We start from the raw sequence: 25916 nt of genomic DNA, 5'->3' as shown, positions 1-25916 counted from the left end.
TACAAACTGTTTAACAGATACTACTGGACCCCCAGTAAAATGGCCAAACTAAAACTTAAGGACAATGACACATGTTGGAGGTGTGAGAAGGAGGGGGGTACTCTTGTACACATGTTGTATTCTTGTGAAAAAATGCACATTTGTGGGAAAAGGTTGTTACCCTCTTAAATGATCTTTTCGGATTACAACTCACTAAGACACCAGCTCTGTGCATTCTGGGTCTGCTGCCAGACAATAACGTTTTGACTGGAAGACAAAGACTATGGATACGTTTGGCTACTACAACAGGATGTAGAATAATTCTGAGACACTGGAAGTCATCAACTTCGTGCTGGTTCAAGGAATGGACTGAACAAATGACAAGAATGGCTACATATGAGCGAGTCACTTACAGAGTAATGGGGAGAGAGGATATCTTTAATCAAGTCTGGGGCTCCTTTTTGATGTCAATAGAGGGGTTGTCTGTCTAAATATAAGGCACCGGATCTGACCTAATCCAATATAGTGTTTGAATGGTAGAATGAGAGGACAAATGTAAAACATAAGTGTAAGGCACATGTTGTTGTTTTTTGTTGTTTTTTGCATATTCATGTTATTGTTTATTTGATGTATGTTTTAATTTTAAAACGGGACAGTCGATGATGTAAATGTCTTGTAATCTGTGATCGTGGCATATGTTGTACTGTCTGTCAAAAATATTAATAAAAAAACAAAAAAAAAACAATATCCCCAGTGTTAATTAACGGCACTGAGCGACTACGATGTGACGCCTTCTGATGTGACGCCTTCTGATGTGTTCTTCACTTGACTTTAACTCATCTTGAACACATTCTTACTGAGACTTTCTAAACGTGTTGTATGTCTTGTTTCATGTCATGTTTCTATGTGTGGACCCCAGGACAAGTGGCTGCTTTCTTAGTAGTAGCTAATGTGGATCCAAATAAAGCATAATGAGTGACATGTTGAACACAAATCACCCACACTAATACCCTGTTCATTAACACGTTTTTTTCCATGTTTTGCAGAGCCGCCGGCAGGCCTGGAGATTTCTGACAAAGCGTCGGAACTGGAGATTGGCAAAGTTAATAAGGTGGGTTTTTAATGATAAACATTGCTTATACCTACATTATTTTAAGCAGTAAACCATCAAGGGAAGTCCCTCACTTGAGCTAAGGTATCTTGAGGCATAGCAGAGACCATGTTCCTACAGTAATGAGTTCTTTGAAGTGATTCTCATGAATTAGTAAAGAGCAGAATCCCCCCTACTGCAATTAAAATACCCAAAGGATCTGAGGGGCTTTAGAAATGCTTTGGGCATTTCATGCTCTATTGCACAGAAAACTACTTAGTCCTCTAACGCCGGAAAGGCGCCAAAAAAGTTAATTTGCTCAGATGTTTGGTCATTTATAAAGATGCAGATTTATTCTACGTTCATGAAATGGTGATTTTTCTTTCAGTATTTTTGTCTCTAAGTGTAGGTCTCTGCTATTTTTCCCAAGTTTGGATTTCTTGTTTTTACAGCTCGGAACATGTGTTGCACCAGACGCCAATCCAGCTGCAAATATCACATGGCTTAAGAACAACATACCACTGGTGGCTGATGGGAAAGGTGTGTGTTCTTCATTCGGTTGGATGCTTAATGCCAAAATAACAGCTCTTTGAAGTGGTTGTGACATTTATAAATATTACATACTGAAATGTATTTATTCTCTCTGACTGGGACAGTAAATTATTCCTCAGCGATGAATTGCGCCGCACTCTCCGACAGTGTGAATGCAGTGTTTTGGTCATTACGACATTTTTTCCTTGTTAGAGTTCTCAGACAGAGTTGTTTGTTTTCTGTCCAGGGATTTCCATCGAAGCCTCAATGCTGCCGGACCCTGTTACTGGCCTTTCAACCACTACCTCCATACTGAAGTACTCGGCCAAGAAGGAGGACACGGATGCCGAGTTTACCTGCAGCACTCAGCACACCGTGGGCTCAGAGCTGGTGTCCTCTCCAGTGACCTTCACTATCACCTGTGAGTCACCGAACCTCGCTAACAACCTTCACTGGACACACTTAGTGAAGTGCACCAGCTGCTGTCGACCAGCAAGCTGTCGTCAGAGTAACTTCTACACAAAATCAAAGATGACAGCGCTGGTTGATGAGGACCTTTTCAGGCTTATTATTACCACAGACAATGAAAAGTTAATATTTTGTCCTATTTACCTCCTCAAAGGAATAATTTTTTAACTTTTTATCAGGATATTTCAAAAACCTGTTCACAGACTGATGTAGAAAACTTGTACGTCATGTCAGTCATCACTTAGATGAATTCAAGAATAACTTAGTGAACCTCAGTTGGCCTTACTTGAGTATATATTTATTACAACATACACCTGTTTGAAGAAGCTTTTGGCACAGCACGTGTGCATGGACAGAGATATACCAAAAGCTTCAAATAACATTACATTTACCCAGCCTTATACAGTATATCCTAATTCATACAGAATCACAAACACGCCACCTTGGAGGATGCAAAAAATGTTTTGGAACGCATCCAGAACATCTACAAGGTCCTAATTTTATCTTAACTGCCAGATACGCAGAACAAAACCTACCATAAAAGAATATTTCTTCTACAACACAGACTTATAATAGATAAGAGTTAAAGTTACATCATGTGCAAATGATCAAGTGGGTAGTTTTTGTCTCAGATCCCCAAAAAGATTCAACATTTTTAGGAATCCATGTATTCACTTTCTTGACGAGAGTAAGATAAGAAGATTAATAGCACTCTCCAACCAGGATGTAAATATGAAGCTACAGCCAGCAGCTGTTTAGCTTAGCTTAGCATAGAGTCTAGTAAAAGGGAAACATGGCAAACAACTAGTCTGACAAGGTCCATGAGAGAAAGGCTGGTAGGTAGGTGTGGTGGAGCTGCAGGGTTAGTTGAAATTTACTGGGTTAATTGAGAGAGTGGCATATATGGCAGGTAAACAGTGCCCACTGTGACATTTTTTTTTTTTTTTTACAGATTAAATAAATGAGATATATAACATGTGGAATAGTGAGCTTTCAAGGTGCCAGGATTGTTTACCTTTGCACAGAGTCAGGCTAGTTGGTTCCCCTGTTTCCAGTCTTTATGCTGCTCACCGCCTCCTGCAGTATATTCATATTTAACGCACGGATGTCAGAGTGGTAACAATCCTTTCATCTACTCTATGCAAGAAGGGTAAAAAGCATTTTCAAGCATAATTTCCTCACTTGATTTGGTATTTCGATATAGATTAGAAAACAGCAAACATGCATCCCCTGATTGTCCATCACCTTGGGTATTTTGATAGAGATCCAAATCCAGGTGCAGACTAGAAACTTCTAAATATTCTGTTCTTAAAAAATAGAGAGTTGGGCAGACTGAAAGCTCGCGGGCTCTTTCTCTGAATGCATTCCAGGTTTGCTGAAACATATGAAAAGTTAAAAACAACAACAACACTGCAGCAGAAGGTTCTCCTCTGGTTAAAAAAAAAAAAAAATCACTCAGCTGTTTTATAGTAGGTTGATCTGTTTAAAAAATTTTCTTGGTGGTATCGGTGCTTCATTATTTATTTTGCCATTTTTTGGCACCTATCTACTTCTGTACCGTTCATTGTGAAAGCTTAATTTCAGAGTCAAATTGCACATCTTCAGGTGATGTATGCGTTTACTTTTCTGTATTCTTACATAAGAAGTTTAAAGTGTTAAAATTCGTCTATGGGAGAAATGTTTGACAGCTTAAAACTCAACAACTACAGGAGCTAAAGCAATTGTACTCATATGCACATGCTCATTCCCCATCTGGAAATGCTTAGCATATTAAAATATGATACCAATAGCGCCACCATGTGGTCAGTTATTTTGTGTTTTATGTTTTGGCTAATCACTCATGAACAACGAGGCGTAGTAAAACAGTATTTGCCCAGTGTGTTCATTGGATGATGGCGATTTGATTGATATAGGCCACACCCATTTATGCGAACAACATTTTTCCACCATTTTGAATTTTTTGTGAAACACATTTTCTTCCTCTTTTGGCACGTTTCATCTAATCTAAACAATATTTAGATGGTTTTTGAGTAGCCTATCATTTACTGTCTGTCTGTTATTGATTACCAAACCTTTTGAAACCAAACTTTTGAAGGTGTGGCGCGATGCAACCAAATTTGATAATATTCAGACAGCATCAATGCACACGTTTTTTTTTTTGTTTGTTTTGTTTTGTTTTTTTTAAATCGTACAATTCCACCCACAGGAGGCACTAAGGTGTTATTAAAACATGATATTTTTACAATTCTGTTGACTTTGATAAACTTAAACATGGTAAGCGTGTACTGGACATATTTAAACATGGCACCAACAGCCCCACCTTGTGGCCATTAGCAAAACACCACTATACTACTTGTAAACTGCCGTATTGCATCAATGTGTATTCCATGGTAACCAAATTCATCAAAGTGCTTCAGATGGGGTTGCTGAACATGTTTGTAGCATTTGATACAATTTCACTTGTAGATCGTACTAAAAATTTTGAGCAGTAGCTGGGAGCAGCAGCAGCGAACAGCTTTCAGCTCACACAAGCATTTTAATTAGGGAATGCAAAAATTCTGCTTATTTTTCTAGTATTAACAAGCAAAAAGTGGTACTTTATTAAATTCTGAGATTACCGTTTTTAAGTGGGTATGTTTCTGTGTGATTGCAGTATATTTTTGGTGAGTAAAGGACTGACAAACGTTATCTAACATGACATGAATTTAAAAAGAGAGTCAAAAGTATCACTAGCCTTACTATTTTATTGAATTGATGTTTATTTATCAACATCACACACAGTGTCTCACTGGCCTTTTCAGGAATACAGTAGCACCAGCTCCTGACCCACAAGCTCTCACCAAAGACCAAGAAAATCTGCTTTAAAAACCTCAGCTCAGCTCTTCAGCTGCATTTTGAAGTTGGTTGCACTGCCCTGTCTGACTTCCTGTCTCCTATTTTCTGCATAGACACCACAGAAAACATCGTTCTTCAGGTCATCACTCAGGACCCTTTGGTAGAGGGAGACAATGTGACTCTGAAGTGTGTGGCAGATGGTAACCCGGCTCCTACCAGCTTTAACTTCCAGCTTAAGGTGCGCATGCTCATCAATATCTCATTGAGACGCTCAGAGATGGCGTCCATTCATGCTTACTACATGTATTGTGCAGTTTTCATCAATACGGCATTGTAAACTAATCACCTGATTGTATGTCTTTAAAGGAAGAGTTGGTGAAAGTGGAAAACACAGACACTTACATAATCACGAATGTCTCACGTGACACCACCGGTGAATACAAATGCTCTCTTGTTGACGACCCAACGATGGAAGCATCTAAGGACATCACAGTCAACTGTAAGAGACCAAAGCAGTAGAAATAACTGCAATTTTGCTATATGCCGGTCAGCATTGTTGTCAGGGTAATTTCACTGTCTGCCTGTAATCTTGTTACTATGAAAGCGAAAAAGGGTCTGCTAGAGAAAAGAAAGTCCTAATGTCTCTCTTTGCCAGCCTACCTGTCTTGCCGTGCTTTGTGCAGTAAAGTGTTGTGTCAACCAGACTACCTCTAATAAGCTGCATCTGCAGGGCAGTGAGCCAAGTGCTGGGTTGTGTGGTTAACAACAGGAATGTTTCGACCCTTCTCAGGCCTCTGAACCATCTTTTCACCATCCTCTTCTCTCTTGTTAGACCTAGACATCAATTTAAGCCCCTCTGGAAATATTGTCAAGAGTGCCGGCGAGGCCCTGGATCTAAGTTTCCAGATTGATGCCTCCGGAGACTCCAAGGTCTCCTGGACAAAGGTAAAAGCAATCTCTTATACACTGAACACTGAATCACTAAAGACAAGTTAGTGGTTGTTATTGACCATGCTCCTTTTCATTTCATTCAGGATAATGTTAAACTGGAGAAAGAGCCCAAGTTTACCAAACTAACTTATGCTGACTCTGGCCGCTATGAGTGTGAGGTGACAATGGGGGTCCTCAGCAGAAAAGCTGCTTTTGAGCTGGCTGTCGAAGGTAAGGGCTTAAAAGACACTCCAGGTTTTCTCACAAAATCCATTTACTTGCTGTATTGCTGAGGGTTGGATGAGAAGATTCATACCTCTCATGTCTGGATGGTAAATATAAAGCTACAGCAAGCAGCATGTTGGATTAAACAACTGGAAACAGGCTAGCTAGCTGACTCTGAGCTCAGGTCAAGTGTAAAAACGATACAAATTAAAATGTTATAACTTGGTTGTTTAATACCTACAGAAATTCGTAGTGTATGACTCGTGGTTTTATGGTGAGTTGCTAGGCAACCAGCAGAGATGATCTAGTAAGTTAATCAAAACCACATTTTGTTGTTCCAACACTTTTGTTCAGTGATGCCAACTTGTCGACGTTCTTGCTAGATTAGCAACTGTACAGCAACTGTGCAGACCCTCCTAGAGACTTTATTTCTAAATCGCAGCTAGCAGGAGTTCAGTTGAAGTGTTTTTCTGTGGTTACTTTGATGCTTAAGCTCTCTGGTTTAGAAGTGCGAGAAAGTGGTGCACTAATGCTTCCATTAATGCTCAGTGACATCATCTGGGGACTTTTGGAGCTAGTGCTAGCTACTTTCATGGGAAAAGAGTTGGCAACACTGCATCGGTTTTTGCTACAGTGCTATAAGCCAGGCTAGTTGTTTCCCCATTTCTAGTCTTTATGCTAAGCTAAGCTAACCGGCTGCTGGCTGTAGCTCCATACTTGCCATACAGATATGACGGTGATGGTGATCTTCTCATCTAACTCTCAGAATAAACATCTTTCCCGAAATGTTAAACTATTCTTGGTCATTTTGTGTGTGTGTGTGTGTGTGTGTGTGCATGAAGGAAATGCAGCCATCATGCCACACATGCACCCATTCAGATAAAGCTGACGAGTTCCGTCCCCTTGCAGGTGTTCCAGTTATCAAACAGCTACACAAACAGCCGGGTAAAGACGGCACACATGAAGTCCTGATTTGTGAGGCTGAAGGTTCTCCAAAGCCAGATGTTTCCTGGAGCATCAACGGCACCTCGGTATGCCCACACACACACACACACACACACACACACACACTCTTGCAGCATTAGTCCTTATCATAATTAGATGAAATTCTTCTTCCGATAATTGTTACAATTTCTGACGGTCATATCTATAATTTTTTTTATAACTGCACAGTGCACATACAAGAACATTTTATTTTTTCATGTACACTCAGCTCCTTCTGTGCCAGCTCACAGTAACTTCTTCACGTTCCTCAAGGCTTAAAGAAACCTAGAAGGGAAACATACTCTGTCGATAGTAATAAATACAGTATTTCTGTTATTGTAAATGTAGCAGCATGTTCAGTTTATTGTCACATTGAAACTTATTAAAAAACACATTATATGTATAGGATAAAAACTCAAATCTGTGAATTTAAAACCATTGAAACTATTCATCAGTGATCCTTTTTGTTACTTTAAAATGAGCGGAATCACACATCGTCCAGGCTTCACAAGATTCTGTGAGATTCCCAAACAGTTTCTAGATCAATAGACACAGTTAAGAAAATTGGACTTGGTGTAAGGCTGAATGCAAACCATCTAATGCACTTGCTGGTACTCAAGATAAGTTTATTCATGGTGCCCACACTTTTAGTGGAAGCAGATGCAACTCACAAAGCCCTTATAACAAAACAAAAAAGAAACTGCTAAAATTTGGCATGAAGCAACAAGTCAAAACAAACAAACTGCAGGCATGTGATATTTTGACTATTTTTAGGATAGGTGAGCTGTGAATGAGGGTGTGGAAATGGAAATCCATATTAGGAGTACCCGGCCACTGTAAATAGTTCATACCATTATTCACCATTTATGCAAAGAGGTATTTTTTACAATCACAGTTTATAGTTATAATCCCTAAGATTATAGTCCATGTTAGTGTAGAAACAGTAAGCGTGGTTTAACACCACAGCAGCTACTCCGTCAGAAATACGTCAGAGCAGCAACTGCTGCTGTTTACAGTGCAGCCAAACAAACTCATGTTGATTTAATAAAGAGGTCGAATAGTTTTTAAATAATTTAGTATCAGAAAAGCTGGATCACATTCTGCATCGTTTCCAGTGAATCCCTTACGTGTATGTAGCTTAAATGCAGCAGTGGAGTGGCGGACTCTGCCACTAACAATGAAAACTGCTGTAAAGGAAGGTAATCAAGGAATGTAATCACATTTAAGACAATAAATGGCAACAAAACAGGGTGTTTTTTTAATGAATGATTATAACTTTAAGGGGAAACACTACAGCTGAATAGTAAAACCTTTAACTAAAAGATATCACCATGGAACTTCCCCAAGTTATTAGTTGCATTAAGACAATTATTTTCTTGCATTACAGACATCCCCAATTTTTATGATTTAGTATGCAAATAAAGTATTATCTAATTAATTATGCACTAATCTGCATATACTCCCCATGCGGCTATCTAAGCATTGAATAAAGCCATTTATTTTATTTTGTATACATATTAAAGTCAAGGGTTTAGACAGAGGGGATTTTGAATATCTTTTTTTATCCATAAAAAATTTAATTAATAATTATCCGTTTTTCGGAATAAAATGTTATATAAATCAGTCTGCGAATGATACAAACAAACCCCTCCTAAAAACCGTTCAGAATATAGATAAGAATAGACCTGGAAACTTTGGTTTAACTGCTACTAAAGTGGAGATTTCTGCCTCAGAGTATGAAATATAAAAACTAACTCTGAGAAAAATGACTTTAACAACATGTATTGTAAAATTACATGTATTTTTAGACAGAAGATAAGACACTGGGGTAAAAATTTTAACAAAGATATGATCATGAAACTTTTTTTTTTTTGTATAAATTTTTCTAAAAAGATAATTAAATGCACAAATGAGGCATCGTCCAATATGCACTTTTGCATAAATTTCCAGAACAGAAATAAACACCTAAATGTGTATTTTGGTTGTTTTCTTTTGGCTAGTCTTAAAGAAGACATGTTATGCAAGCAAAATAGCCTAAAGTCTCAAAAACTGACCAGTGCATGAAGAAACTGTTTCCACCTGTAGTGTCTTTGTTGTGCTTGTAGCAGCCTGCCCTTTTTTGGAAAAAAGCCATTGCAAAACCATCAATATATCATCAGTGTCATGGAGGACAGTTGAAACCCAACAAGCCATAACAAGCCTGTTTCTCATCCCAGATTATGGAGAAAGACTTTTCCCCATGCACTTGTTAATTTGTGTGTTTTTCGACAGTGCACTGATTTATGAATTTAAAAAGCAAGATGGATATCAGCTTTATTAAGAGACCACACAGCCAAGTTATTCCTCCTCTTGACCACCTACAATGACACTTTTAGTTAACTTTTTAAGAGACACATTATTCAGAATGCTTTAAATGTTTCTGTCCTTTTTTTACCCTTCAGTCATTCTTTGACTGATAAATCAATACTGGCTGTCACAAAAAATCAATGGCCTGACAATGGTGTTCCTACAAAAGATGGCAACTGGTTTGTGCTGCAGTAACTGCGGTGACATCTTTAGGCAGCATCATCTACATGCTGTCAGTGGAGCAGCCAGGACATATTGTAGATGATCTCTATGCGCAGCAGGTGAACGCTGGCTTTACACTTTGTGGTTATTTTAGTGCTATTTAAGTGTCTGGTTCATCTAAAATTCCACTTGATCCTTCTCTCTACGCTATAAACGGCTCCTTAAGTGGCAAAGACAGCCCAGAAATGCTGATATTGTTGTTTAAATATAATGGCATTGTTTTCCTCTGAACAAACCTATGAATAACATCAGCCGAGATGTGAAGGTGTGACTAAACAAAGACAGTCTGTTTAAGCCTCCTCCCCTTGTGAGGAAGCTAAAGAATCCAAGGTTTACCTTGCCAGCGTCCTGGTCCTGAGACAGTTCATGCTTTGCTTTTGCCACAGAGTGAATACTCCTTGTTATGTGCGCAGCAGTTTGCACTGTTAGTATTTTCCCCAGCTAACACACTTATCTAGTCCAAACATTTCTCAGTGGTTGTGCTCAGTGTTTCGAAAGACTACATTTCTGTATTTTCTCTGAGGCTCAAACACAGTATTATGCATCACACTGTCATGAAGACAATTTTTATTTAAATGGCCATTTTTTTCTCTTTTGTTTCTGTGGCGTACCTGTGTGCACACTGATAGCAGAGCCACTCAATGAAGCAGTTTAAAATTACATGTGAACCCGGGGGTGTGTGTAGGATGGTTACACTTCTTTTCAGCTCTTTCAGTCAGTGTCTAACCTCAAAACCTGAACCCGTGTGTAATAATTAATCAACACCAAAGGTGCATGGGACTCTTTCACTGAAGGACAATGCATTTTGGAGATAACACACATTTCTGCATTTCAGTCAAAGTTTATTTTTCCTCCTCTCATCCCATCCTGTAAAGCCTATTCACAGAGAGAATAATGTAAGACTTGAATACGGGATCCGTAATGGGTATTTACAAAATTGCCACATCCCCTTGTATATGTAGAGGACGTGAAAAGGGTGTTGGCAGTTTGTCTTTGTGTCTGGGGTTTTCCTGTGAGACTCGAGTGTCTATATCCCAGAGGCACACACGCTGCGTCTTTGTCATGGAAAGGCTGAGTCACACATCAATCCAACGTCGCCCCCTAGTGGTACCAAATGTGCTCTAATTACACACGGTGGCAGGCTGAAAAGTCCAGCAGTGTATAAAATCAGATATGGAAATACTAACATTTGTGTTTTTTTCCTGTCATCGTTCAGCCTGAGGAGAGTCCCTTTGTCGACGGAAAGATAACACACAAGATCACAGTCATGCCAACCGCAAATCTGACTGTCTCTTGTACGGTGTCCAATGGGTTTGGCGCAGATACCAAAACTATAAATGTGTCATACAGTAAGTACAAAGTGGGAGCACAGCCCTCTTGTCTCTCTCCGCTTCGTATATTTTCTGAAGACTAACTCGGTAATCTGCCTTTGTAGATGTTTTCCTACTCGCTAACGCTTTCTGTCTGCATGTTGACTTGTTGACTACATAATCTTGAGATGCTTAAATAAAACCACAGTATTTTAGCAGGTATGCAGTAAATAGTGTACACACATAATGTAGTGGATCAGTGGATAAAATATGAGATCATTTTGGGCTGACATAATAATGTGTGTCCACATAATGGGTTTTTTTTGTGCAAAAAAAAGGGCAGGGTGCTGGGCAACAGTCAACCCAGCGCTTCATAATGCCCCATGCGTGGGTTTTTATTACTTCAACAACAATATCTTGAGGTAGATATCTAGGTAGCTGAGGTAACACTATGTTAACAGAGGGTTGACTACACAGTTAACAGCAAGCTATGACGCATATGCTGGTAAAAGCATCACACTCACCAGCAGTATTCAGTGTCTGGCCCATCTGCTCCCACAAATTTAATTTAATTTAATATACTTTATTAATCCCTGGGGGGAAATTCATTGTTTTCACTCCGTTGTCATATACTTATACACACAGGCCTGAAGTACACACACATGCACAAACAGGACCTATACATGCATTAGATAGAGAGATGTTGGGGGCACCTCGGCAGTGCCCAGGAGGTGAACTGGCACCTCTCCAGCTACCAGTACACGCTCTATATTTGGTCCGGATAGGGACTTGAACTAGCAACCCTCCGCTTCCCAAGCCAAGTCCCTATGGACTGAGCTACTGCCGCCCACAAATAGGCTTTTCTGTCTTTGTTGGGACAGTTTCTGACCAAAATATCACACAGCGTCTGATAGACAGTAGCTAAAGGAGAGGCAGTGTTGTCACCAGCGCCTTTCTAAAGAGTTCAGAGGATTTTCAACTAAAAGCACTTGGAGCAGCCGGCACTTTTTCTCTTGGTGGCCTCATGTGGTTGCATCCACTTTCTCCTCATTGGTAATAACTGAAAAAAAAAAGACGCTGCCGCTCAGAAAAAACACTATGTGGACACAAGCCCTAAACCTTCCTGGTATACATTTGTTTAATCAACCAATTTATTTACTCAAACCCAAAATCTTTATCCCTATTAAGCGGTACTAAGATAAGTGGTAAAATATCTATTTTTGTTTCTTTTGAGGTGTCTGCAGATTTCTGTTTGGTTACATTGATGTTTTTTGCCTTTTGATAATAACTGAGTGAAGATCTATCTTCTATCACCTCTCCACTGTCAAAATCAATGCATGCTCTTAGCACTTTACACACACCGTTCCCCAACAGCGTGCAGTGTTATTATCATTCTTTGCTCTTTTTTGCTTACTCATTCCTGTGTGTTTGAGACAGCATTTCACCTCTCTTTCCCTCCCTTTCACTCCGTGGTGTGTATGTTGGGATGCTGGACTTAATCTGTTCCCTCTTTTCTACTACTTGCATGCAACAGTAGAGTAGAAGTAGAGTGGCCACTTCTGGCCAGCAAGCTTGTTTTCTTTTATTTTTCTTTGGTTGGACGTTAATTTTATTTCATATCTGATTTCAGTAAATGTGGAGGTGAAAATGGATAAACAAGGTAAGTTGTAGCGGTCTTCTTGCTTTTAAGAATCAGTGGGAGGGGAGATAAGTAAGACTATGGGGGAATCAAATGTTGCTCACTAAAAGAAAGCTCTTGATTAAATATTTACCTTTAACATCACCTTGGACTCTACAACTGGAAAATCAATCGTTGGACAGTGTGTTTCCATTAATAAAACACAGATATGAAGGAATAAGAGGAGTGGAGCTACCAGCATCCTGACAAAATATCAACATTGTCCATAATCCCATTGGCTGATGAGATACCAGTACCAAACTAAAGATATCTGTCATTTACATTTAAATCAATGAGTCATAACCATGTGCAGTGCGGATGTGTCCATTCATCAATGCATTTATTGCACGTACTGACTTTTTTTTTCTTTCCTGTATTAGTATGCAGTCAGGCTGGAGTTTCGTACTCAGCTGTGCCTCCCAGGTCTCTCATGTTTCTGTTCTGTCTTACAGACCAATCCGATGGTAGTGACCAAACCAAGTTGGTGGTTGGAGTTGTTGTCGGTCTCCTCGTTGCCACTGTGGTTATAGCCCTGGCATACTTGGTCTACATGAAGAAATCCAAGTAAGTCAACACTGACCTTCCCACAAATCATTGTACTGTTATATAATAATGATTCTAATCTTTTGTAGTGATTTTCTAGATTTCTAGATTGTTTTGGTGTGAGTTGCAGAGAGTTGGAGAGGCTGAGGCGGTGGAGATCCCTTCCTTCTGTTGAACGTAATGGAACTAGATGGCACTTGGCATGTGGTGATCAAAGCACCCAAAAAAAAAAAAAAAAAAACATTTGAAAAACTCAACAGCAATGCCCTTTTCCTAGAAATCATGACCTGGTTACTCAAAATAATCAACAGACCTTGTTGTGGGCAGTTTCATCTCTGAACTATTTTCTTTCTACCAAACTACATCTGTCAACCGTGTCACTGCACAAAAGGAAGTGTGCATCCCATGAGTAGATGCACTCTTCCTTCTGTGCAGTGATTCAGTTGGCAGGTGTAGTTCAGTACAAAGAAAATACATCCTACATGAAAGTGCTCACAACAAAGTCTGTGGATTATCTTAAGTAACAGGCTAATGATTTCTGCAAAGAGACATTGCTGTTGAGTTTTTCAAATGTATTTTTTGCCTCTTTGAGCACCACAAGCTGAGTGCCATCTAGTTCCATTATATTTGATCGAAATCAGACACCTCTTCGATCGTTATCTCTAACTCAGCACCTCACACCTAAATAATCTAGACCTTTGAGCAAATCCAAATACATTTTTTTTTGTGAAATACACAGATATAGTACACATTGGGCACACAGCAGGCTTTACATGTCAGCTTCATTATATGTCCAGACAAGAGTGCTATACTGGAAGTTGTCATTCTGTGTGTAAATAAAAAGTGCTGCAAGAAGCTCACAACACAATGGAAACTGTTTCCAGGAGACACTAAAAACTGATGCACACAGTTTGGACATACATCAGCATCATCACTATGTTGAAATAAGCCCCCCACCAAAAAAAACCCCCTTACACTTAAGGTGGTTTTCCAACACCACTGACAGATAGCCCACTTCGATAACTTCATGGCAACAACAAGCGTGTCCTTCATTTGCTTGTGTTGTGTCTATTTACACACAATTTCCTAATTTGCAGTGTGCATGGATGAAGTACTTAACAGGCCTACCAGGCACAGGCCTAGGGGCCCAAAGTGTCAGGGGAACACTCCTGTTGACTCGCAAAATGTCACTCAAATTAAGCTACCAACCAGGAAGACACTCAAAATGAGCATAAAGAGACACAAAATTATTATAAAGCGACACAAAATGCTTATAAATGACACAAAATGATTATAAAGTGACACAAAATGACACAAAAAGATTATAAAGCGACACAAAATGATTATAAAAAGACACAAAATGGTTATAAAGAGACACAAAATGATTATAAAGTGACACAAAATGATTATAAAGTGATACAAAATGATTATAAAGCAACACAAAATGATTATAAAGTGACACAAAATGCTTATAAATGACACAAAATGATTATAAAGCAACACAAAATGACAAAAAGATTATAAAGTGATACAAAATGATTATAAAGCAACACAAAATGACACAAAAAGATTATAAAGTGATACAAAATGATTATAAAGCAACACAAAATGACAAAAAGATTATAAAGTGATACAAAATGATTATAAAGCAACACAAAATGATTATAAAGTGAAACAAAATGCTTATAAATGACACAAAATGATTATAAAGAGACACAAAATGATTATAAAGTGACACAAAATGATTATAAAGCAACACAAAATGCTTATAAATGACACAAAATGATTATAAAGCGACACAAAATGATTATAAAGCAACACAAAATGATTATAAAGCAACACAAAATGATTATAAAGTGATACAAAATGACACAAAAAGATTATAAAGTGATACAAAATGATTATAAAGCAACACAAAATGATTATATAAAGACACAAAATTCTTCAAAAGACACAAAATGATTATAAATGACAAAATTATTATAAAGAGACACAAAATGATTATAAAGTGACACAAAATTATTTAAAGCAACATAAAAATGATTATAAAGTGACACAAAACAACCACAAGGAGACACAGAATGACTACAAAAAGAAATGAAGCAACAAAAAAGACACAAAATTGCCTCAAAGAGACACAAAATCACCAAATGATGTATAATAACTACAAAGAGATACAAAACCACCACAACCACCTGTGGGTCTTGCTCCTACATAGGGGGAGGTGGTGGGGCCCTTTGCATATCTGTGCCCAGGGGCCCATTGTCTTATAATCCACCTATGACAGTGTGCTGAGCTCTTTTAATATACAGTATGACTGTGGAGGTAAGGATTATCAGCATGTTGGGTAACAATGTTTTTATTCTAAACAGGCAAGGAAGCTGGAAGACTGGTGAAAAGGAGGACGGGTCTTCTGAGGAGGAGAAAAAACTGGAGGAGAAAGTAGAGGAGAACAGCCAAAAAGCTGAGGTGTAAAGAAACGGCAACCATCCTTTGGGAATGTGAAAGGTAGGAAACATTTCCATCATATGCCCAAATAAAGATGAACAAAGTCATTCTCTTTTTTTAAACATTGTTTTCGTTCTTTTTTTTTTTCCAGTGAGAACGTGGGACTTTTGCACATTTCTCTTCACCTCTGTCTTTGGGGAAAAAAAAAGTGTACATTTGGATGACGACGGTTTGGATTTGGTTTCAGGGAGAATTTTACTAAAAAGCATATCCAAACACCCCCCAAGCCCCTCGAACCCTCACCCTTCCATTGCTATAAAAAAAAAAAGAATGGATACTGTATGTGATATACATAACTTGTCTGCACTACTGATACATGTGTAAACTTGTCTACTATTAGGATTCATGTTTGCTAGAATGGAATTTTGGGAAAGTGAGAAAATGCAGATCTTTTGTTAGTTGATGCAAGTAGAATTACTACTAGACCAGTTGCCTTTGCTGTAAGGATGCGTAGGCCTGCGTTAGTCTGACTCCGTGGCCCTCGGAGACACAGCGGGGCCCGAGGGACATCACCGCCATCGCTTGTTAGCTTCACGTCATCACGGTCAAACAACCTCTGCCTTCAACATCACTGTACTAAATCTGTTTATTTGTGCGTTCATTTTAGTTTGTTTATTCAGCTGTTAAAAAAAAGAAATGGAGATGAACTTCCTGAAAGGGCTAAGGGTATGTTGTGATACTCAGCATTAGTTATAGATGGTAATCTGATTTACATGTTGCATCGCAGGAAGTAGGTGATGTGCCACAGAGTTTTTTGGCATTTCATGATTTTTTTTTGTCGTTCTTTGATTGTGTACCTCTTTCAAAGTTACTAGAGAAAACAACATGAATCCAGTTCATTTTGTTTGTTTTTTTCAAATGTACTGTACATTCAGCATAACCACTGTATAACACACGCAGGTAGATTATTGAGAGAATGTAACTCAGCTCATATTACTGGCTTTCATTTGGCTGTATAGATTGTTTTACATAAAGCCACTGTTTGTTTTCATGCAAGAAGAAGAAGTCCTTGAGCCTGTAGTAGCGGTAAAAAGATTTCTCAATTTGTGCTCCATCAGTGTTGATATGATTTATTGTGTAGCTAAGGCATCGTTTTGTAACGGAGCACGCAGGCAGGACAAGATGTCTCAAAGTAGCCGTCATGATATGTTTGCCTTCTTTTGAAAATCTACCTGTGGCCGCTTCAGTTTGTGATGTGCACTAGGGTTCATGTTTTCATGTCAGATTTGTGTAGAATACGACGGAATACGCGCAGCTGTACATGTCACAATTTTGGTCAATGTTTAGAGCATTCACTAAATTCGAAAAATGTATCAAGACCAGGCTGTAATTGTGAAGTATGTGAATTTAATTTTCTTTTTCTTTTGTTATTTATATTGTGCAGGATTAAAATGTCCTGGTAGGCAAATTCAGTAATCGTCACATAATTCATCACTCGGATCGAAAGCGTCGGTAAATTGCTTGCGGACTTTACAAAACTGAAATTAAGTTGTGAGTCATCAGTAGGTTGCTCAGCGTCTGGTTGAATAATAGATTCAGCATGTGATCATCTCAGACCTCCAAGCTGCTGTGTGTTGCCTACCTTGTGTAAAACCATCCAATTGGAAGAATGACCAAAGAGAGTGAACATTGCCATGCAAGTATTGTAAATACCTGATGTTTGTTTTTGTACTTTTGTTTAAAATAAAGTGTACATTTGGAAAAGTTATGTCCACTGAATATTAATTGTGTTTCCCATTTTCCATCTTTTGAAATAAAGAGCAACACAGTTCCCAAATGTTTTTCACTTGTATACATGTATGACTGTCAGGGGTGGCCTCATGATATGATACTATCACAACACTTAAGTCACAATACAATACGGTATGCTGAGTTGTGATAGCATATATTGCAATTTATTAAAATTTTCAAATGCAAATTATGTTCCCCCCAATATACTTTGTCAACATCTGTTTTATCTCACAAGATACAGCTCTCAATCTGTTCATCTCACTTCATTTTTATCACAGGTAAATGTGTCTATTGGACTGAGAAAGCAATTATTCTAGTATGCTACCTAAAGTTTGATTTGTATTTGCAGTATTCATAATTCATATAAAAGATCGATTCTTGGCGTCCTTGTATTGATACAATATTGCCATGCAAAATATCACAATCCTGTGTTCTATTGATTTCTTCCCCTGCACCTAATGGCTGAAGTTGTACAGCAATTTTAGAAAACTATGAATATAGCAGAAAATAGACCATAAGAGGGCAGAAGGGAAGGTGGACATAGTGGAAAAGACTGTCATTCAGTATATAGAATGAGTTTATTTGAATTTATTAGAATCAGTCTTGGAATTTGATGAAAATGTTTCTGCATCAGAATCAGATACAAAAATACGAAACAAAAATCACCGATTTTCGAATGTGTTTTTTCACGTTTTGATGCATTTGTGGTACAAACTATTGTTAATATTTGATTTTCATGTCTCAACAAAAAGACAATATATACTTCTGTTATGAGGAATAACTTACGTATAACAGTATGATGACTCATTTTGATATGTCCGACATGTGAAGTCCCAGGTGGACAAAATGAATGTGAGATATTGTACATGACACATTCCTATGTTGATTCACCTGGAGCATTCACACATTTACACTAACTCAGACAACAGATTCATAGCAAAGCTCATCTGGGATTTAGCACTTTTACTGCAACAATTTTTTTAGTCTTCTTATTGAAAATGGTTCCCAAATAAAAAAAACCTGTAATCCTGGCTGTTTTAGAAACCATTAGGCTAGACATAACATTAACATAAAAAGCCTCCATGCTGTCGCCAGTGTGACCACAACAGGAAAACAAATTGATGGATGAAGAGGTATGACACGTGCATAAGATGCTTGTCATCATCTCAGATTCAAAATCATTTAAACTTCTTCAGCACTAACTTGTAATTGAAGTACTATTGAAGCACAATTTTTGAATAAACTATTTTTGCTAATCCACCTCATTACAGAGAGAAATATTGTACTTAATGCTCAGCTAGATTCATCACACAGCTGTAGTTAATATTTCATACACAATGATTTAATCCACATATGAAATATAGCACATTTTTATACAATAAGCTCCCCAACAAACAGGTACATCATTAAAATGCTGCGTACCAATCATATTAATTCAAAAATATAATTTGTATCACATATAAATAAATATAACACTCTGTAATAGGAGACTGCATAATGAATGTTGATAATTGTGACACTTTAAGTATAGTTTACTGACACTGCACACTGCTTCTGTACTTAAGCAAAATTGTGAATGCAATGTTTTTACTATATGATATTACTACTTAAATAAAGAATCTGAATACTCCGCCCAGCACTACCATTATCTTTATACCACACAATGGCAAAACAGTATCTTTGGAATCTATTTTGACTCAGTGCTGGTGTCTCAGCATTATATCAGAGTGAACAACATCATGGAAACTGAGTGCCGCATGTGAGGACACTGGTGAAGAGAAAAGGCAGGAATGTTTGATCTGTGAGTTTTTTGAGCCATGAAGGCCCGAAAGGATAAAGACACCCTGATGTGATTAAAACGATTTCAACTGGAAACATAAATTTACTTTTTTTTACACAATCTAAAAACACGATATTTGGTCAATAATCAGATGAAATGCAAGGTCATTTACAGGTCAGTGTCGCCAGCACGTTCAGTCTGTTGCAGTGATCGCTCTGCATGTGATTAGCCATTACCTTTAACCAGCTGCTGCTCAGCCAGTCAGTGACATGAGGCCTCATCTCTAAATAAAGTGTACACTAAGAAATTTAAACAGCATGGACGTCATCACCAGATGGTCTGCATAATAGTGGACAAAATGAGCTTCTGCTGCCATCCTGTGGTGAAAGAATATACTGCAACAATCAGCATTGGAATCAGGGAAAAATCTGTGAAGAGTGTGTTGTTTATTTCCGGTAACAGAGACTGTGTTCATACAGCTGAAGTCTGAGTGTATGAGCCACACAGTGGACTTTTATTCTAACTTTTACAATGTGAGGAAAAATCTGATCAAACAGACCAAGTGCTCTGGCCTACTTAGATCGGAAAACATTAAACCTTTACACATATAGCTACATTTGTGGTTACTGTTCAAAAGCATTATCAGTATCACAAGAAAAATACTTGAAAAATTAATTTAAGAATCCAACTATTGATAAAAATCACAGATACATATAGGGTTGTTTTAAACACGCTGAAGTTCAGGGTTGCATCAACACTAAAACATCCCAATATATTGTTAACAGGGTTATTATGACTGTACAATGACTCATTTTAAACATGGCTGACATGTGAAGTCCCAGGTGGACAAAATGAATGTGAGATATTGTACATGACACATTCCTGTGCTGGTTCACAGGTAGAAGAGAAGCAGCTGGAACATTTACACATTTACATGAATGCAGACAACAGAAAAAAAAAGATCCAATACATGAGGTAAAATGATTAACTGATGGATAGTGAAACAGGAAGTTGACAGGGTTGATGGTGACACCTTCCTCTCCTGTCTGAAAGGAAAGCTTAAATGATGATCTCTTCTATTTTAGTCACATATTCATAATATTCATAATAGAAGACTGGCATGTAAATATCTCAGGTGGATTTTTGAGGTAACTATATTTTGAGGTAAATCCTTCACATTTACAGCAGTATTTTACAGCATTAAAACATGATTATCACAAGACATTTAGTTTGTGATCATGTCACACAACAACTTCTGTGGCCTTCAATAAGTACTGCATATCTCTGGCAATAAAGAAAAAGAAAACAGAAAGATGACCAAGAGAATTGGTGCACCAAAAAACTTCAGACAGAGTTGTGGGAACTTGTACTGCAATTACTTGAAAACAATGCCGCAAATCAGTGATTAGAGTTCCTAAATGTTTTCCTTTACATGGTTGTGACAATAATCATTCGTCATTTGATGTACCTTTCTTTTAGAAATATCTTGGGCCAGATAAGGGGTTAAAGGAATACTCTACCAGCAAAATGAGCATTAGTAAATCAGTTAGTCATGTTGTTTTACACTGAATTCATGAAGTAAACTTTTTCTTTCTCGCATGCCTTCATGGAAAACAGCAAACATATTGATTTGTTAATTGACTGTTACCTGTGTTGAGCAACAGCAATCCATTGTATTCAGCAATTTATCCAGTCATATTCTCAGTACTTCCTAAACACAAGCATTTTCTAAAACCTTACGATTTAAAACTGAACTGAAAGTAGACTCAAATACTAAGAAACATGCATGCTTTTTTTTCTTTTTTTTTTCTTTTTAAGCAAAAAAGCATGCATGTTTCCTTGGAGGTATGCAAGGAAAATAAAGTTTTATTCAGGAATTCAATGTAACACGGCATGACTGATTGATTTACAAATGGTTATTTTGTGGTGAAGTATTCCTTTAACTTAGTCCAGGACTTCATGATCAAAAAAATACAAACTTAAAAACAAATGTTCTAGACTGAAGCTTTACTTTATATGTTGTGTTATACATATATGTGATACTGAATCACCTGTTTACTTTATTGGTGAAATCTCTTATCCTAATTTTGATTATAAAATCATTGTCGTCATTGTTTATTCTCTGACATCCTAATCTGCATGTTTTGCACAGATGGATGGAAATGTCATAACCCACTGTCATCTTTCTTTTCTCATCATCTTTCTGTCATTTTTCTCTTTTTGTGACCTTTGACCATTAGGTGTGGTTTGACAAAGGTCATATATTCATCTTAAAAATATTGTTTTCCGTTTCGCATTAGGCTCTCTGTGGTGACGGATGGGGTTTGTGTGTTGTGGTTGCATGTGATGCAGACTGCTGTTGTGGGCTGCAAGTAACAATATATGATCAATCACTCACTGGTAGCGCTCACTCAAAGACACTCTGTATTGGATGCCCTTTAAGTATAGTGTTGATTTACCGAGTAAAAAAAACTAAAACAAACAGTAACCTGACCAATAATGACATACGAGTATTTTGAAGAAGCTATTTGCAAAAGTGCAGTGAAAATACATGCCTACATGCAGGAGTAGATGTACTGCACATCTTACAAAGCCTGTGCTTCACTTGTTATTGGACAGGCTTTTGTACTGTTTTGCTGTAGTTTAATGGCACAGGTCAAAGTCTTCTGTTAAGAATTTCTGGCTAAAGGAGTTGAGGAATTATTAAAGAAGTCATCATTCTGGGTTGAAGTATTCCTGTCAGCTATAACGTCCTGGCCCAGAAGCCAGTTGGCCTATGTTTAATTTCAGGACAGCTATTTGCTCATCCCTGGAGGTATCAGGAGGGAGAGATAAAAAAAAGAAAGAAGAAAGAAGAGAAATTTAAAGGAAAGAAAAAGAAAAGCAAGACGGACATAGGAAGCAATACAAATTGAAATGAAAAAAGAAATGATGAAGGGTAAGATGGCAATTTGTCCAAGGAAAGTATTATATTTTGACATATCGTCACTCCCACATCACCACGTGTCGCTGCTTGGTCATGGACTTTCCATGTCGACATATGACAGGCAAGGAAGTGTAAGTGCAGGGGTGTAAATATAGACAGTGCAGGCAGTCCAATTGTACTGGGGCCCCTGGGGTGGAGGGGCCTGTAGAGAGAGAGGGCCCTTGCAAGTGATTCAGATTGCCACCCTGGAAATATACCTGTATTCAAAGATAAATGATTAAAAAGAAAATTATTAATTTAAAAATGGTGCCAGTTGCTATATGATCTCAAAAAGGCAAATGGTTCACTTTTTATTTTATTTTTCTAAATAGTCAATAACTATCTAAAACAAAATTATGAACTTTTTCTTTATAAGCTATAAAATCTATAAATATACTATGAAATAAAAGGAGGGAAAAATGGCTCAGGCTGAGACTCTTCCAACAACTCGTCCAAAACACTCAGTAGCCTATATCAGGTAAAATTATGCTCCAGTATGCAAGCTTGGCCTTAGACTTTCTGATAACAAATATTTTAAATCACAGACTCCAGATAAGGCAAGGTAAGCTCACAAAATCAAAGGAAAATAAGTGATTTGTTTGGTGGTACCACGTGGACGCTATGATTGCTGCACACGTTTGTGCAACAGCTGCTATTTTTGGAAAGTATCCTTTGTATATAGGCCTACTTTGTTGAACCTTTCAAACTACATCATGCAAAGGAGAAAAGAAGCAGACTTTAAACGTCCCGCACACAGCTAGGCTCAACTGATTCAGATGAAAATGTAATGGCGTTTGCCACTGAAGAACGGGAGATGTTACACGCAACCTCTACTCAGCTTAAAAAACTGGACATTCTGAAAGAACTGAAGCAGATGTCTTGGACACTCCAAGGAGTACAACAATGGTCTAATTGAAGAGCTTAGAAAGGAAAATAAAGGGAAGTTGCACATTTACAGTCAGTGACCACAATTCTGACAAATGATAATGCTAAACTTGAGGCGACCCTGCTGGATCTCCAATGTAGAGGCATGTGGGATAATCTCTCATTCATGGGGATACAAGAAAAAGAGACAGAAACTTACGAAACATCGGAGGTCATCATGGGGAAGTTTATGCAGGAGCATCTCAAAATCCCAGAGGAGGATGTTAAGAAAATCCAACTGGAGTGCGTTCATAGGCTTGGATCCCAAAAAGAGCTCAGTAATGGTAAACCTATTTGTACTATAACAACTATTCAACTAAATGATTCATTTCTTACTTTCTTTCTTCTTTATATTTGTCAGATATGCAATGATGATTGTTTATGTTGTCCAATGTCAGGTCTCTATTTGTGTCAAGGCAATACATGCACGATAGCATACATAGGGACCATCATAATATTGTGCACTGGGGCCTGTTGTAACCTCCTTGCGCCACATAGGTGTGTTTGTTGCTGACGTTCTGGACACTGTGTCAACTTCAGCCTGTTACATGCATTGTCTTTTCAAAATGCACCTCTATTTTCACAGGAAATGCACAGTTTGCATACAGTCTCTTTCAAAATAAATGTACTACATCAGTACAACACCATGACTTGACGTTTTTTTCCTTCAACAACAAATGCAGGTGGTTACATTTAGCCAACACATGCACAAGTTTAGGTTTAGGCAACAAAAGCATGTGGTTAGGTTTACAAAAAAGAACAGGGTTTGGCTTTACATTCATAGGGGAAGTGAACACCAGCCTCCCACATGAAAGTTAGTGATTGTTGGACCCATCCACCACCCCTCCCATCTACCCTACTTGGACTTTTTGGCCGCTTAACTTACGCTGTTTCCGCATGTTTCCCCCTGACACTGTCAGGTGCATTGTTACACCCTAACGGTGCCCGGCCATGAATTATGCCGACATGATAGGACGGCCATTTTTGCCAGTGAGTCAGCCCAAGCGCTGGTATTCGATGACTTTGGATTGAGACCAGGTTGTATATTTTAGCCTTCAACACAGGTATGTTGTATAAAGGTATAGTGTGAAGGATTAGGTGGAGATATTGACAGAAATTGAGTATTTATATATGATAAGTATGTTTTTATTGGTGTATATTCACCTGAAAATAAGAACCTCTAAGTGTTTTTGTTACTATAGAATGAATCGTTTTTGTCTGCATAGGGAGCGGGTCCTCTTCCACAGGGATTGCCATGCTGTGCTGCCATGTTTCTACAGTAGCCCTGAATGGACAAGCCAAACACTGGCTAGGGCCAGTCACGTCCTGTGTCAGCCACCATAGTTAGCAGCTCATCCCTGATGAGCAGCATCAGAAAAACATTGATTTTTTTAACATGAAACTGCTGTATTTATTGTTTTTTACCAGTTGTAATCACCTAATCTGTTTGTTTTGGAGAGGAGGAGACTTCTGGAGATAATTCAGCTCCCAATAAAACCCTCCTGAACAATGAACACTGAAGGTATTCTAACCATGAGAAATTTCATTTGATTGATATGTGCAATCCTCACCACTAGATGCCACTAAATTCCCCTAAGTCTTACACACTGATCCTTTAACTAAGAAGCACAAGATTTTCTAAAGCAAATAAAAATCAACATATTTTAAAGACCTATCAGCAAACAATGGATGTACTGTAGAAATTCCCTGTGATTTTGCTTAGGATGACATATTCTGCCTTACAAGAGAACCATTATGCCCTGATGGTTGTTTTGTGTAACATTACAATGTAGAAGTGCATATACAATTTAAAAGTCCCAGTCTCTGCCTGATGTCATTGTACTGTATAAATTGTGGTTAGCACTGGCGCCTCATAAAAACATGTCAGTTTGATAGGCTGCGGCCTTTCTGTGTGATGTTTTGTGATTTCCTGTGTCAATAAGAGTTGCTTCTTAGTCAAAGGACAGACTAAGTTGTATGTGAGCGTGTTTCTCTGTTTACAAGTGGATGCGGATAGCAACCTATCCAAGTACTCAGTCTTTTCCCCCAAGAGCACTGACCTTCAACAAAGTAAGAGAATAGTATATATTTTACATGTTTTTATAATATTTTTGTGTAATTTTTCTGTACTATATCTATGTTTCTTGACTTTTAGTACTTTTTAAGTTTTTCGCTCACTATGTTTATTGTTATGCACCAATGAACCAAAGTAGATTTTTTGAATGTTAAAACCTGCTTGGCAACAAACCAGATTCTGATTCTCATGGACATATTATTTACCAAAATTGCCAATAACTGTTGGAGACTACCGGGTTAATTTTTTCTGGCAGGAGAGGAAATCCTGTAGCTGTGAGTATAAGAGAGGGATACTCGCCATAAAATCAAATTCTCTACCTCAAGACAACAGGTATGAAACCTTAAAGTGCTTAATGGTCTTGCACCAGTATACTTGTCCATCCCATACTGGGTTGACTTGTCCGACATGCTTGAAATGTATGAACCGGGGCGGCCCCTCAGGTCCTCTGGCACAAGTATTTCAGTTGTCCTACAGTGCAGGACACAAAGTTTTTGTGCATGAGGCAGCTTTAAGTTTTTACCCTCAGAGCTCCACCTAATTCCCATCACCTCCTGGAAACCTTAAATATAAAGCAACATGCATCCTCTACAAATAACTCAGGATGGACAGCTCTCTGCATCAATATCACAAATTTAAAGTAGTTAAATGAGAACTTCATTATACAACTCTACATCTTGAGTAAATAAATACAATCTCAACATTTAATAGAAGAAGCAGACATGTTCATTCCTTTGCATGTTGGCACATGTCCAATTTCAAGTTACACAAGGTTTTTGATGATTTAAAAAAA

At 38.0% G+C, this 25916-nt stretch overlaps 1 protein-coding gene across 2 annotated transcripts in view; it reads left to right on the top strand.

Moving 5' to 3' along the window:
- Positions 1-17357, top strand: part of LOC126405061 (CD166 antigen homolog) — a 61501-nt gene extending 44144 nt beyond the window's left edge. Inside the window, exons 4-16 of one of the 2 annotated variants that reach the window (XM_050068594.1) lie at positions 1026-1090; positions 1522-1609; positions 1848-2021; positions 5017-5141; positions 5270-5402; positions 5736-5848; positions 5938-6064; positions 6968-7089; positions 10827-10959; positions 12551-12580; positions 13051-13162; positions 15514-15649; positions 15741-17357. In XM_050068594.1, the coding sequence (XP_049924551.1) occupies positions 1026-1090; positions 1522-1609; positions 1848-2021; positions 5017-5141; positions 5270-5402; positions 5736-5848; positions 5938-6064; positions 6968-7089; positions 10827-10959; positions 12551-12580; positions 13051-13162; positions 15514-15616 (1325 nt within the window). In that variant the 3' untranslated portion in view covers positions 15617-15649; positions 15741-17357. The remainder of the gene's footprint in view (positions 1-1025; positions 1091-1521; positions 1610-1847; positions 2022-5016; positions 5142-5269; positions 5403-5735; positions 5849-5937; positions 6065-6967; positions 7090-10826; positions 10960-12550; positions 12581-13050; positions 13163-15513; positions 15650-15740) is intronic. The other variant, XM_050068601.1, reaches the window with a different exon arrangement.
- Positions 17358-25916: the final 8559 nt, after the last annotated feature.

The sequence above is a fragment of the Epinephelus moara genome, chromosome 2 (assembly GCF_006386435.1).
Source record: "Epinephelus moara isolate mb chromosome 2, YSFRI_EMoa_1.0, whole genome shotgun sequence".
Classification (NCBI taxonomy): Eukaryota; Metazoa; Chordata; class Actinopteri; order Perciformes; family Serranidae; genus Epinephelus; species Epinephelus moara.
The sequence above is the reverse complement of the archived record's forward strand: the minus strand, read 5'-3'. Positions and strand labels throughout refer to the sequence as shown.